This window comes from Mobula birostris, chromosome 4 (assembly GCF_030028105.1).
Source record: "Mobula birostris isolate sMobBir1 chromosome 4, sMobBir1.hap1, whole genome shotgun sequence".
Lineage (NCBI taxonomy): Eukaryota > Metazoa > Chordata > Chondrichthyes > Myliobatiformes > Myliobatidae > Mobula > Mobula birostris.
In genome coordinates, this window is record NC_092373.1 from 3,663,902 (window position 1) to 3,678,834 (window position 14,933).

The 14,933-nt window shown below is 43.3% G+C and overlaps 1 protein-coding gene across 3 annotated transcripts in view; it reads left to right on the forward strand.

Annotated features, from left to right (window-relative positions):
* The window catches only part of abcf3 (ATP-binding cassette, sub-family F (GCN20), member 3), a 252,315-nt gene that overhangs the window by 201,321 nt on the left and 36,061 nt on the right, over positions 1–14,933 (forward strand). For all 3 annotated transcript variants that reach the window (XM_072254865.1, XM_072254867.1, XM_072254866.1), the window contains exons 10-14: positions 3,172–3,228; positions 5,053–5,075; positions 6,827–6,882; positions 7,893–8,093; positions 9,665–9,741. In XM_072254865.1, coding sequence (XP_072110966.1) covers positions 3,172–3,228; positions 5,053–5,075; positions 6,827–6,882; positions 7,893–8,093; positions 9,665–9,741 — 414 coding nt within the window. The remainder of the gene's footprint in view (positions 1–3,171; positions 3,229–5,052; positions 5,076–6,826; positions 6,883–7,892; positions 8,094–9,664; positions 9,742–14,933) is intronic.

A 14,933-nucleotide genomic window follows, 5' to 3' on the forward strand; every position in this document is an offset into this window, starting at 1 on the left:
TCAGATAGTATTTTATCAGTAATACTACTTATCGATTATAGAGCATTATATGATGTGCAACATAGATTTAGAAAATGCTGGAGAATCTAATAAGTTAGGCTGCATCTGTGGAGAAGAATAAACAGTTGAGACTTCATGTCGAGGCCCTTCATGGGTCTGGGCCCTCTTGACTTGCCGAGTTCCTCCATCAGTTTGTGTGTGTTGCTCAAGATTTTCAGCATCTGCAGAATCCCTTGTGTCTGTGTACATTACCCATTTCCTTTTGTAATCTCTTGTCATTTCTTTCTTCTCCTTTCTCATCTCATCCATTGAGTTTGGAAGCAAGAAGTGATCTTATTTCAAACATCAGATTTGAAGGATGCCTGCCTGGGTTAATGTGGTGCTGTTTCTCCTTGCATCTTGGATTTAGGGCTGTAGATTGGAAAAGGGGTTGACTGTTTAATTCCTCTTTCCATTCCCATTCCAATATGTTGGTCCATGACCTCCTCTACTGTCAGGGTGAGGCCAAACTCAGGTTGTAGGAGCAACACCTCGTATTCCATCTGGGTAGCCCCCAACCTGATGGCATGACCATTATTTTCTCAAACTTCCAATAGTTTCTAATCCCCCCCCTTCTCTTTTTCCATTCCCTCCCTCTTGTTTCCCCTCCTCCTCTTTCGCCCATGACTCACTGTCTTCTTCTATCAGATAACTACTTCTTCTGAATTTTACATCTTCTACCAATTCCCTCCCTTCCTCCTCACCTGGCTTCACCTATCACCTTCCAGCTTGCACTCCCCACTTCTTATTCTGGCTCCTGCCCCTTTCCTTTCCAGTCCTGCTGAAGGGTCTTGGCCTGAAATGTCAACTATTTATTTCCCTCTGTAGATACTAGCTGACCTGATGAGTTCCTCCAATATTTTGTATGTGTTTCTGTCTAAGGAGAGAAGATATTTCTTAAGAGGTCACAAGTATTCAGAATATTATGTCATGAAGATCTGTGTGCACTGAGTCAGTATGCGCTCAGAAATGGGATTGATAGAGCTTTGAACTGACAGGACTTTGGGATTATAGGCTTGTTGGATTTTGATGTTTATAATGCAAGGTTCTTTTGCAATTCAAGAATGAGGCACAGAACTTGTTGCTTCATGATCGTTTTATTGAGCGTTAATAGCACAAAGGGAATTGAAAACACAGAGTAACAGGAGCAGAGGCGAGTCATGGAAGGGAGAGAAGAAGCAAAGATGGCAGAGTCTTGTGGGCTCTTTTTATAACCGTAGATCAGAGATTTTCTATTTAAGTTCATTGATGAGAGTTAACCAATCAGATAGCCCCTATTCAAATATTACAACACCAGAGAAGCTTCCAGAGCTTTCCAGAATGATACAAAGAACTGTAACCACTAGAGGGTACACTGAACAACTGCGGATATGTACTGTGAGCACTATGAAAAATAGTAAACAGTTACATGTATATAAGTAGGTATATACATTACAAGCAAAGAAAATATTCCAATACAGCAGGCTTCAGACAGGCCAGTCTTGATGCTAATTGTTGCATTTGCTGGAGTTTTCTTGAACGGAGGAACGTGATGGAAGCACTGTACAACTGCTCTTGTCACTCATGTTTATATTCAAGAAAGCAGCATCCTTCTTCAAAGACCTCTAGTTCCAGTTCGTACCCTCTTCTCACGATTACCATCGGGCAGGAGATACAGGAGCCTGTGATACCACCACCGGGCTCAGCAACGCTTACTACTAAACAGCCCTGAGGCTCCTGAACCACTGTGAATAACTTCACTCATCTCACTCTGTACTGCTTCCACAATCTACAGACTCACTTTTAAGGATTCTTTACAGCTCATGTTCTCAGTATTACTTTCTTTTATTTGCATAGTTTGTCTTTTTTTGCACGTTGGTATTTGTCATTCTTTGTTTATGTATAATTTTTCATAAATTTTATTAGATTACTTTATTTTTCAAGTTCAAGTTTATTGTCATCTGACTGTACGTGTATACAACCAAACAAAACAATGTTTGTTCAGACCACAGTGCACCCACAAAATATGTATCACATACGGAATAGAAAGTGAAATATTACCACAAATAAAGCAAATATAATTCAAAATGCATGTAGTGTGCAGCACAGCTAAGTAGTACAGTAAACAACTCACTGTCCTAATTATGAGACCTTGTTGGTGGCAGGGTATTCAGGGTGTTTTCCTGTAAGTGACTGCAAGAAAATGAATCAAAGTACATTTATTATCAAAGTATGTGTGCAGTATACAACCCTGATATTCATCTTCCCGCAGACAGCCACGAAACAAAGAAGCAGCATGGAACCTGTTCAAAATAAAATCAAACACCCAGTGCACAAAAAGCAAACAAATTGTGCAAACAGCAAAACATGAGTGAACAACACACAGAATATTAACCGTCAAACTGCAGAGTCCTTGAAACAGTTGAGGAACATTCAGCTTAGTTCAGTTCATTTCAATTTTGCACTGTGTCATTGATTAACTGCAGGCTGTGGAGCCAGTCCGACATATAACATGAAATGCAGAGTCCTCTGAAATGAGTCCAATCCACAAACCACACCAATCAAACCTTCCCCAAGACCCAAGACACCAGCAGCAGCAAGTGAGAGGGAGAGGGGAACCAGTCAAATGCAGGTAGATGGCGCTGAACACCCACTTGCCTTCTGCTCTCACCTTCATTGATTTCAATCTTACTCAATGCTCTAGTCGGCGAGTTGGTCAAGAGTTGGAGTTGATCACGGGTTTACATTGTGCTACTATGCCACATGCTCTGTTCCCAACCACGCCGAACTCCCTTGGGGAAAGCAAAGGTGCCAGTTCGGTCATTCAGTCCACAAACACATTATCAAAATGTACATTCCAGGCTCCAGTCACACACAAATTAGTAGTAGAAGTGTATTTAAAAGAAGAAAGAAAAGAAGTGGTTTCCTGGACTGTCTGTAGGATGTTGCTGTTAGTCATGTTTGTCGCTGGTGCCATCTTGCCTGTTCATGGTAGTATATGGTAAAATATACATACTTTGATAGTATATTTACTTTGAACTTTAATTCTCTTCCATCTTCCTGCAAATGCATCCTGTGCCTCTCTTTGTGAATTTGAAGCTGATACGATAGTTTTGTTCCAGAAACTGATTGTAATGGTTTTTTTTTTTGCAGGGAGTTCTCTGGCGGCTGGAGAATGAGGCTGGCATTAGCCAGGGCATTGTTCGCCAAGTAAGTGGTTCATCTGCCATGTCACTGTCCATACTCAGTTTAAAGCTGGTGACCATAGTGGCTGGGCTTTAAATAGAGATATGGATCAGATGCCTGTTTTACAAACCATTGAATAATGGAGCAGGCTTGTGGCACTTCACACAGGAACAGGCCATTCAGCCCACAGTGTTCTGCCTACCAATTAAATTAGTAGTCATATGGTAACCTAACTAATCCCCTCTTCTGCCTGCACCACGTCCATATTCTTCCATTTTCCTCACATTCATGTGACTATCTAAACGTCTCTTAAAAGTCTCTGATGTACCACCACCCCAGGTAGCGCATTCCAGGCACCCACCACTCTCTGTGTAAAAATAACTTGTCCCTCGCATCTGTTTTGAAATTACCCCCTCTCACCTTCAATGCATGCCCTCTGGTATTAGACATTTCAACTCTTGGTAAAAGATATTGTCTGTCTTCTCTGTCAAGCCCTCTCATAATCTTATAAACTTGGATCAAATCTCCCCTCAGCTTCTGCTGCTTCAGAGAAAACAACCTAAGATTGTCCATCCTCTGGTGATAGTACATGCCCTCCAATCCAGCCAGCATTCTGGTGAACCTCTTCTGCAAAACCCCCTCCAAAGCCTCAACATCTTTGATAGGTAGGCTGGTGCTGGTGATGTGTTGGGCAGTTCTGACTACCCATTGTAGAGCTTTCCTGTCCGTCACGGTGTAGTTTCCATACCCTGCAGTGATATAGCATGTTAGGATGCTCCCTACTGCACATCTAGCATGATGTACATAGATGTGCATATAGGGAACTTGTATGGGATCCTTCATGATATAACTGGCCATTTTCCAGCACCTTTCTAAATATATGTCCTTGATAGTGGGTAGGCTGATGCTGGTGATGCACTGGGCAGTTTTGATTACCCATAAGACCATAAGATACAGGGGCAAAATCAGAGCGTTGGCCCATTAAGACTACTCTGCCACTTCATCATTGGCTGATCCATTTTCCCCCTCAAATCAAATCTCTTGCCTTCTCCTTGTATCCCTTCATGCCCTGACTAATGAAGAATCCGTTACCTCTGCATTAAGTATATCCAATGACTTGGCCTCCAGAGCCGTCTGTGGCAACTAATTCCACAGATTCACCACTCTCTGGCTAAAGAAATTCCTGCTCATCTCCGTTCTGAAAGGATACTGCTCTTTTCTGTGTCCTCTTGTCTTAGACTCCACCACCATGAGAAACATCCTTCTCCACATCCACTCTGTCGAGGCCTTTCAACGTTCAATAGGTTTCAATGAGATCCCCCCTCTTTCTTCTGAATTCCAAATGAGTAGAAGCCCACAGCCATTAAATGCTCCTCATGTGACAAGCCTTTGAACCCCAGAATCATTTTCGTGAATCTCCTTTGAACCCTCTCCAACATCAACACATCCTTTCTTAGATAAGGGGCCCAAAATGCTCACAATGCTCCAAGTGAATCCTCACCAGTGCTTTATAAAGCCTGAACATTACATCCTTGCTTTTATATTCTGGTCCTCTCGAAATGAATGCTAACATTGCATTTTATTTCCTCGTCATTGACTCAACCTTTATTGTGGAGCTTTCTGTCCTCTGCAGTGTGCAGTTTAAACTCTATGCCTTAGTAATGTATTGTTCCATCTTTCAATTGGGGCCTTTTTTGCTCACAGTTATCGTTTGATGTGTTTTGTCAGCCTGAAATGTGAGGCAGAATCGTTGCCTTGCTGGTAGTTGGGGTACAAGCCTGGAACAACAATTTAATGTTAATATGTGATTTGACAGCTCTCTCCATTAATCTCTCTCTCCTCTCTCAGACCTGATCTTCTGCTACTAGATGGTAAGTTGCCTCTTTCAGACATGCAATTCATGTGTTACCTTATGTACTCCAATGAAAGGGTTAATATATGGGGAGCATATGATGGCTCACTGGAACTTAGAAGAAAGAGAAGGGATCTCATTGAAACCTACTGAATATTCAAAGCCCTAGATAGAGTGGAATAGAGCGGACACGGAGAAGACGTTTCCTATCGTGGAGAATTGTAGGACTTAAAGGAACAGCCTCGGAATAGAGGGATGTCCATTTAGAACCTTCTCTGCCACTAAGCCCGTTGTGTCTGCTCCACTGTTCCATTGTGGCTGATCCCTTTCAACCCCATTCTCCTGCCTTCTCCTCATAACTTTTGACACCTTTAATAATAAAGAAGTTATCTACCTCCACTTTAAATATACCCATTGACTTGGCTTTCACAGCTGTATGGTATTGATTTCCACAGATTCACCATGCTCTGGCTGAAGAAATCCCTCCTCATTTGTGTTCTAAAGGGACATACCTTTATTCTGAGTCTATTTACCACGACGCAGCCCGGGTTAGAGAGCATGTCTTACGAGGATGGGTTGAGTGAGCTCAGGCTTTTCTCTTTGTGGCGAACGAGGACCAGAGGTGACTTGATAGAAGTGTACAAGATGATTAGAGGCATTATAGAGTGGACAGCTGGAGACACTTTTCCAGGGCAGAAGTGGCTGGTATGAGAGGGTATTACTTCAGATGTTGGAAGAAAATATTAGGAGAGATGTGAGAAGTATGTTTTTTACAGAGTGATGGGTGCATGGAGTGCCTTGCCAGGGGTAGTGATAGAGGCAGATACAATCGGGTCATTTGAGAGATTCTTAGATAGGCACGTGGATGATAGAAAAGATGGAGGGCTTTGTGGGGAGGGGGGGAGTGTTAAATTAATCTTAGACTGGATTAAAGGGTGGGTATAACATTATGGGCCAAAGGGGCAGTTTGTTCTATGTTCTGAGTCAGAAGAATAGGCTGGAGAGGGATAATAAATCAGCCGTGATGGAATGACAGAGCAGATTTAATGGGCAGAATGGCCTAGTTCTGCTCCTGTGTCTTATAGTCTTGTGGTCTTAACTGGTTGCCCCTGTCCCTGCAAGGGGAATTGACACAGTTTTACGAGCAACTGCACTTTTCATCTACTTAAGTGTCTGTAGACTATCTCCATTGAGGTGTTTGAGGTTGAAAATGAAATAGCTGGCTTCAGATGTTAGTAGAGAATACTGCAAGGCTGGTTCACTGGTTCACGGTGAGACTGACTATGGAGAACTGCATGCCCCCAGCTGTTTGGTGAACGAGTCCCTCATGCCACGGGGTTGCCTGTTGCAGCCGCCCGGGGGAGGAGACCCCTGAGGAGACATGGTGTGGCATCCTTGATGGGTTGGGGGCTAGCCCCTCTCGACGATGCTGTTCTCCAGTGTTCGCTCGGTGGAAGAGAAGCTGGATTGTTCGTCTGTAACTACACTAGCACGTAACGATCAGACTGCTGCAGGGCTTGTTCTCACCCACAACATCCCATGCAACATCAATCTACAGAACAGAGTGCTCAGGCACGAGATAGATTATTATTTTTTTGTGACTGTATGTTTTACTGTTACTGTAATCATGTGCTGTGTGTGACTGTTGGTATTTGGTTTTGTACCTTGGCTCCGGAAGAACACTGTTTTGATTAATTATATACAGCTGAATGACAATTAAATCTGAGATTGATATTTGGATTCTCAGAAATAACTTCCTGATTTTCTCAGAGCCTACAAACATGTTGGACGTGCGAGCCATCTTGTGGCTGGAAAACTACTTGCAGGTGAGTCTTTACTCTGTTGGCCCTCAGTACCTTCTCTGCCATATCACTGTGTTGCTTTCAGTAAGGAGGAGGCAGAAGCCTGGGATTGAGAGGGATAATAAATCAGCCGTAATGGAATGGCGGAGCAGACTCATGGCTTGAATGGCCTAATTCTGCTCCTGTGCCTTATGGTCTTAAGGTCCCTTTGCACCTCTGATTTCTGAAGTTATCACTTATAACCATGTAACAATTACAGCATGGAAACAGGCCATCTCGGCCCTTCTAGTCCGTGCCGAACTCTTATCCTATCCTATTCCCACTGACCTGCACATGGCCCATAACCCTCCATTCCTTTCCTATCCATATATCTATCCAATTCAACTTTAAATGACAACATAGAACCTGCCTCAACTACTTCTGCTGGAAGCTCATTCCACACAGCTACCACTCTCTGAGTAAAGAAGTTCCCCCTCATGTTACCCCTAAACTTTTGTCCTCTAATTCTCAACCCATGCCCTCTTGTTTGAATCTTCCCCACTGTCAATGGAAAAAGTCTAACCACGTCAACCATATCAATCCCCCTCATAATTCTAAACACCTCTATCAAGTCTCCCCTCAACCTTCTACGCTCCAAAAAATAAAGACCTAACTTGTTCAACCTTTCTCTGTAACTTAGGAGATGAAACCCAGGCAACATTAGTTAATCTAATTCAGTGAAAGTAAATCCATGATTTCAGATAGAGTGGATGTGGAGAGGATATTTCCTATAGTGGGGGTGCCTACGTTAGGCAGAGAGAGGTGAATCCATGGAATTCATTGCCACAGACTGCTGTGGAGACCGTCATTGAGTATATTTAAAGTGGAGGTTGATGGGTTCTTGATTAGTCAGGGCATCAAAGGTTACGGGGAGAAGGCAGGAGAATGGGTTGAGAGGGATAATAAATCAGCAATAATAGAATGGCGGAAAGGACCTGATGGGCTGAATGGCCTCATTCTCCAATGTGTTATGGTCTTGTGGTGTTCCTTTCCAGACCTGGCAGTCCACTATTCTGGTGGTGTCGCATGATCGCAATTTTCTAAATGCTGTGGCCACTGACATCGTTCATCTGCACTCACACCGCTTGGAAACATATCGGGGTGACTATGAGAACTTCGTGAAGACTAAAGAGGAGAGGTTGAAAAATCAGCAGCGGGAGTATGAGGCTCAACAACAGTATAGAGAGCACATACAGGTATTTATCTTTGCACAGGGAGCACGGATGGCTTTCTACCAGAAAGGTTCAATATCACTGGCATGTCATGAAATTTGCTGTTCTGTGGCAGCATTGTATGACAATAATAAAACTATAAATAACAATGTTGAATATGTTTTAAAATAATATTTAAGTATTGCAAAAAGAGCAAAAAAAGAGTGAGGTAATGTACATGGGTTCATTGTTCATTCAGAAATCTGATGGCAGAGGGGAAGAACCTGTTCCTAAAATGTTGAGCGTGTGTCTTCGGGATCCTGTACACCCTCCTTGATGGTAGCAATACGTTGATGGCATGTTCTGGCTGATGGGGGTCCTTAATAACCTCACATTTTGAAGGTGTCCTCGTTGCTGGAGAGGCTAGTTTTATGATGGAGCTGTACAACTTTCTGCAGCTTTTTCCGATCTGCACCTAGGCACGGGGAGATGCAGATGAGGTACAGACCAGCCACGATCTCCAAATCAGAATCAGGTTTAATATCACTGACACATGTTGTGAAATTTGTTAACCTGCTGACCTCTGTCTCCGAGGCCTTTGTCAGGTTGTTCTTCAAGTGGGTAAACCCTTGCAAGGCCGCTGGCCCAAAAGGGGTACCTAGTAAGGCTCTGGAAACCTGTGCTAACCAACTGGTGGGGAATCCAAAGACATCTTCAATCTCTCATTGCTACTATCAGAAGCTCCCACCTACTTCAAAAGGTCAACAAGAAGAGTAGTGTGAGCTGCCTTAACGACTGTTGTCCAGTTGCACTTACATCTATGGTGGTGAAGTACTTTGAGAGGGACTGGTCTTGACTCCTCTGGATCTGACCACGTGGCAAGACTCTGAGAATGAAAGGAGGTTGAGCGAGCTAGGGCTTTTCTCTGAAGTGAAGGAGAATGAGGTGGGCTGTCTAAAGCTGTACAAGATGATAGCAGGCATAAACAGGACAGCCAGAGGCATTTTCCCAAGGCAGAAATGGCTGATAGTAGGGGGCACACTTTTAAGATGATTGGAAGGAAGCATTAGTGGATATCAGAGGATTTTTTTTTAAATAGAGAGTGGTGGATATGTGGAATGCACTGGCGGTGGGGGGTGTGGTACATTAGGAATATGGGGCGCCACAGTGGTGTAGTGGTAAGTGTGATGATATTACAGCTCGGGGCATTGGATTTCAATTCCATCGCCCTCTGTAAGGAGTTTGTATATCCTCCCCATGAACCGTGTTGATTTCCTCCCACAGTCCAATGATGTACTAGTTAGTAGGTAAGCTGGTCACTGTAAATTGTCCTGTGATTAGGCAAGGGTTAAATAGGTGGGTTGCTGGGTGGCTTACTTTGTCCAAAAGGGCCTACTCCGTGCTGTATCTCTAAATAAGCAATCTGAGAAACTCTTAAATAGGCACATGGACAATAGAGGAATGGAGGGCTGTGTAAGAGGGAAGTGTTGGTTTAGGTTAACAGGTTGGCACAGCTGAAGGGCCTGGACTGTGCTGTAGTGTTCTATGTTCTATGAAAATGTGTGAAGCCAAGTGCTGATTTTCTATTAAATAAACCATATTTCTCAACCCACTAGGTGTTCATTGACAGATTCCGATACAATGCCAACAGGGCTTCACAAGTACAGAGCAAACTGAAACTCCTGGAGAAACTGTGAGTATTGGAGACACACAGCTATGATAGCTTTGAAAGAAAGTCAAAACAATCCCCTAATTATTTGGACTTGCTGTTCTTGCTGTCTTGAGATTGTTGCAAATAAAATCAGTTTGTTGCCAAGGATTGGTTTTGAAAACATATGACATTAGTAGGCCCTCTGTTAATCAGGGTGGACACAGAAGTTGCATCCTAGTTGTCATATGCAAGCCAGGGCAGTGCTGTATAGAAAGCATGTGGTTCCCCAAGCAGCAGACTCCACCTCTCTACCCAGCTGGTCCATCCAAAAGGAACAACAGAGACCAATACAGTTTGGAACCAGCGGCATTGCAGGATTTGCCAGTCAGCATTGAACTCAACATAGGATTCCTTAGGGACTCCAGCTCCGGATTTTTCCTCTGGGTTTACCCAAGCCTTCCCCATAAGTGGGTATAGCCGTAAGGCAGTGGATGTTTGAGAGTAGAGCTTTCCTTCTCCTGGATGAGTTACCAACCACCAGTGCTCAAAGCGACTGGTTTTAAGATACCAGTATCCCGCCTTTGCCCCTTCTCCTGTCCGTAGAAATGGTTCCGCCAAGCTTAGTAGCTAAGCCACACGTGAAGGCCGGCACTTGGTTGTCAGAGGCTATTTGAGGGCACACCATTGGGAGCATTTAATAGGGAGCTATTTCCCCGCTCCCCAGCTATCGCAACCTTTAAGAACCATGTATCATTGCTCCCTTGGTTAGTATTCCATAGGTGAATAGACAAGTTTAGGTGTAGTTCTGCAACCATTTAATCATTATATGTATGGTCATTTAGATCAAACACTGATATTTAACCAGTTCTTTATGCAGCTCATTAAAGAAATCAATAAAATACTTAAGTGTTTTTGTCTAGTTCCCATCTAGCTCCCCTTCCCCATCCTAACAACTTTCTACAGGAGCATCATCAAGTGTGTCCTGTCTGGCTGCATCATTGCGTGGTACAGAAGCCACAATGCGTCGGACTGCAAGACACTACAGAGGACAGTAAAAACTGCCAAGGGGATCACTGGTGTCTCCCTTCCTTCTCCTCCCCCTCCCTCCGTTTGTGATATTGACCAAGAGCATTACAGTCAAAGGGTCCAAAGCATTGTCAAGGAATCCTATCAGCCATCCCACAATCTCTCTGACCCACTGCCATCAGGAAGGAGATACAGGAGCATCAGGACTAGGACTGTCAGTCTGGATAACAGCTTCTTCCCTCAGGCTGTAAGACCAATGAATACCCTGCCACTACTGAGGTCACATCACTAGGACAGCGAGCTGTTTACTGTTTTTCTGTGCTGTGCACTACATGCACTTTGAATTATATTTTATTAACTTATTTATTGGTAATATTTTGTTATATGTGCTGTGCTTGATGTAGGCTGTGTGGTTGCACTGTGGTCTAGAGGAACATTGGTTGGTTGTATGTACATACAGTCAGATGACAATAAATTAGAACATGAACTTGTAAGCAGAGTAGTGGCTTGATTTCTCTGCCAGCAACAGACCGTGCAGCATTCAGTGACTTAATGGGTTGTAGATGGCTACTGACTAACTACCATTTGCTGCACCCAGGGCTCCATCAAATACTGGATGGAGAGGTTTACGTAAGCTGTCCAGGATTTTACCTAGACCTTTGGTCCCCTTATCTCAGAAGAAGTGTGCTGCATTGAAGAAGATCCAGAGGAGATCTATGAGAATGATTCTAGGAATGAAAGGGTTAACAGATGAGGAGTGTTTGCTGGCTCTGGGCCTGTACTTGCTGGAGCTTAGAAGAATTGGGGGGTGGCCCACACTGAAACCTATTGAAAGGCCTAGATAGAGCGGATGTGGAAAGAATGTTTCCAATGGTGGGGAGCCTAGGAAACATTCTCTAGGCCAGTGGTCCCCAACCACTGGGCCTCAAAGCACGTGCTACCGGGCCATGAGGAAATGATATGAGTGAGCTGCACCTTTCCTCATTCCCTGTCAGGCACTGTTGAACTTGAACATACGGGTTACCAACTGTCCCGTATTTGCTGGGACATCCCTTATATTGGGCTAAATTGGTTTGTCCCGTATTTCCCGTGCTAAGGTAGAGAGTTCCTATGAAATCTTTCATGCCAAAATGGTGTAAAGTGAAGAAGCAATTACCATTAATTTATATGGGAAAAATTTTTGAGCGTTCCCAGACCCCAAAAATAACCTAACAAATCATACCAAATAACACATAAAACCGAAAATAAATAACACTAACATATAGTAAAAGCAGGAATGATATGATAAATACACAGCCTATATAAAGTAGAAATAATGTATGTACAGTATAGTTGGGAAGATGAAGGCAAAACCGATTTGTGGGGAAAAAAAATCGGCACGTGCGCACATCACGCATGTGCACACAGGTGCCTGTGCAAGGCTTCATGGTCATCGTAGTCTTTCCAGGGGTAAAGTGTCCCGGGATTTGACTGCTACTTTTGTCCCTTATCTTGAAGTGAGAAAGTTGGCAACTCTCACTGTAAAAGACATGTTGCGGTGAGCTTACCCCTACTTGAACACCCCCCAAAACTATTAAACCGGTCCGCGGTGCAGAAAAGGTTGGGGACCCCTGCTCTAGGCACAGCCTCAGAATAGAGGGATATCCATTTAGAACAGCGATCAGAATAGTGAGTCTGTGGAATTCATTTCCAGAGATTGCTGTGGAAGCCATATCTTTGGGTATTTATAAACCTGAGGCTGATTATTTCTTGATTAGTCAGGGTATCAGAAGTTACAGGGAGAAAGCAGGAGAATGGGACTGAGAGGGATAATAAATCAGTTGTGATTGAATGATGGTTGACACTTGATGGACTGAATGGCCAAATTCTGTTCCTATGTCACATGGTCTTATGGTCTCTGGCCAGAGATCTGTTAATGCAGTCTCCCAGGACAGTGGTCCTGGACTGACTGATTACAGTTTAGTTTATAAATAGAGCATTACAGTACAGTTCAGACCCTTCATCCCACGCTATTGTTGTGCTGAACTTTTAACCTAATCGAAGATCAATTTAACGCTTCCCTCCCACATTGCCCTCCATTTTTCTATCGTCCTTGTGCTTAAATGCCCCTAATTTATCTGCCTCTACCACCACCCCTGTGTTGGATTCTGATGTTTTTGATTCAAGGTTCTTGTGGAAGTCAAGAAAGTGGTGTGAAACCTGTTGCTTCACGATCATTTTATTAAGCGCTAATAAAGCAAAAAGAATTGGAAGCATAGAGTTGCAAAAGTCTAGTAGCTAAGAGCAAAGAACAGAAAAAGACGAAAACACGGCTGTCCAATGTGTTGATCCCTTTTGTATCCCACAGATAAGAGACATTCAAACTTGTAAATAAGAGTCAACCAATCAGATGGCCCCTATTTAAATAATACATTGCCAAGGAGCTTCCAGAATCATAAAGCACTATAACCACTAGGGGACACAATGAACAATTGCATATGTACATTTATTAGTCAAGGCATTTAGTTCAAAAGTCAGGAAGTTGTATTGCATCTTTAGAAAACTCTTGTGAGGCCACATCTGGAATATTGTAACACACACAAAAAGTGCTGGTGAACGCAGCAGGCCAGGCAGCATCTATAGAAGGAGGACTAACTGACAAAGAAGGGTCTCGGCCTGAAGCGTCAACTATACCTCTTCCTATCGATGATGCCTGGCTTGCTGCGTTCACCAGCATTTTTTTGTGTGTGTTGCTTGAATTTCCAGCATCTGCAGATTTCCTCATGTCTGGATTATTGCATACGGCTCTGGTCACCCCATTGTAGGATGCATGTCGAGACTTTGGAGAGGGTGCAGAACAGGTTTACCAAGAAACTGCTTAGATTGAAGGGCATGCCCAACAAGAGGTTGGACAAACTTAGGTAGCTGAACGAACTCTGCAGCAGCAGAGATTGAGGGGAGGTTTATAAGATGAGAGGCATAGATACAGTAGATAGACGGTATCTTTTTCCCAGGGTTGAAACGTCTAATAGCAGAGGGTATGCATTTAAGGTGAGAGGGAGTAATTTCATAGATGTGGGGGTAAATATTTTTGCACAAAGTAGTGGGTGCCTGGAATGTGCTGCCTGTTGTGGTAGAGACAGAAAAATTTGGGACTTTTAAGAGACGTTTAGATATGCACATGAATGTGAGGAAAATGGGCGGATATGGACATTGTGTAGGCAGAAGGGATTGGTTTAGTTGGCCATTTGATTACTAACTTATTTGGTTCAGCACAACATTGTGGGCTAAAGGGCCTGTTCCTGTGTTTTATTTTCTATGTCATGGGAATAAGCTGCTGCTTGATGGATCAATTAAAATGGTATATTTACAGTGGCTATATTAAAATGCTATATTTTTGTGATCTATTGTGCAAAAAAGACTTATTGTTGTACAGAAACTGAAATTACTACCTGCCAGTTCTGGAGTCGCAGCAGACGGCTGTTGTTTTGGTTTATGGATTACAGAGGAGATGGCGCTTGTTTTGAGGCAATTAAGGGAGATGAATCCCCAGGGCCTGACAAGAAAACCCCATGGACCTTGCGGGAGCCTCATACAGAACAGTTATTTAAACTGTCCTTAGCCAGAGGATCGGAGGGTAGCTAATCATTTTCCATTGTTCAAGAAAGGCTCTAAGAATAATCCAGGAACTTGTAGGCCAGTGAGCCAGACATACATCAGTAGTGGGAAAGTTATTGGAAGGTATTCTAAGGGACCAGATACATTCCGGAAGTATTTGGATAGACCAGGCCTGATTAGGCACAGTCAACATGGCTTTGTGTGTGGTAAGTTGTATCTAACTAAACTTACAGATTTATTTGAGTAAGTTATGTGGAAAGTTGATGGAGGCAAGGCAGTGGATGGACTTTAGCAAGGCATTTGACAAGATCTTGCATGGGAGGTTGGTCAAGAAGGTTCAGTCACTCGGTATTTAAGATGAGGTAGTAAATTTGATTAGACCTTAGCTTCGCTGGAGAAGATGGGGAGTGGTAGTATATGATTTTCTCTCTGACTGGAGGACTATGACTAGTAGTGTGCTGCAGGGATTGGTGCTGGTCCATTGTTACTTGTCATCTATATCAACTATCAACGATCTAGATGATGGAAACTGGATCAACAAATTTGTGGATGACGCCAAGATTGAGGGTATCGTGGACAGCGAGGAAAACTACCATGTGGGTTCTGGAGCA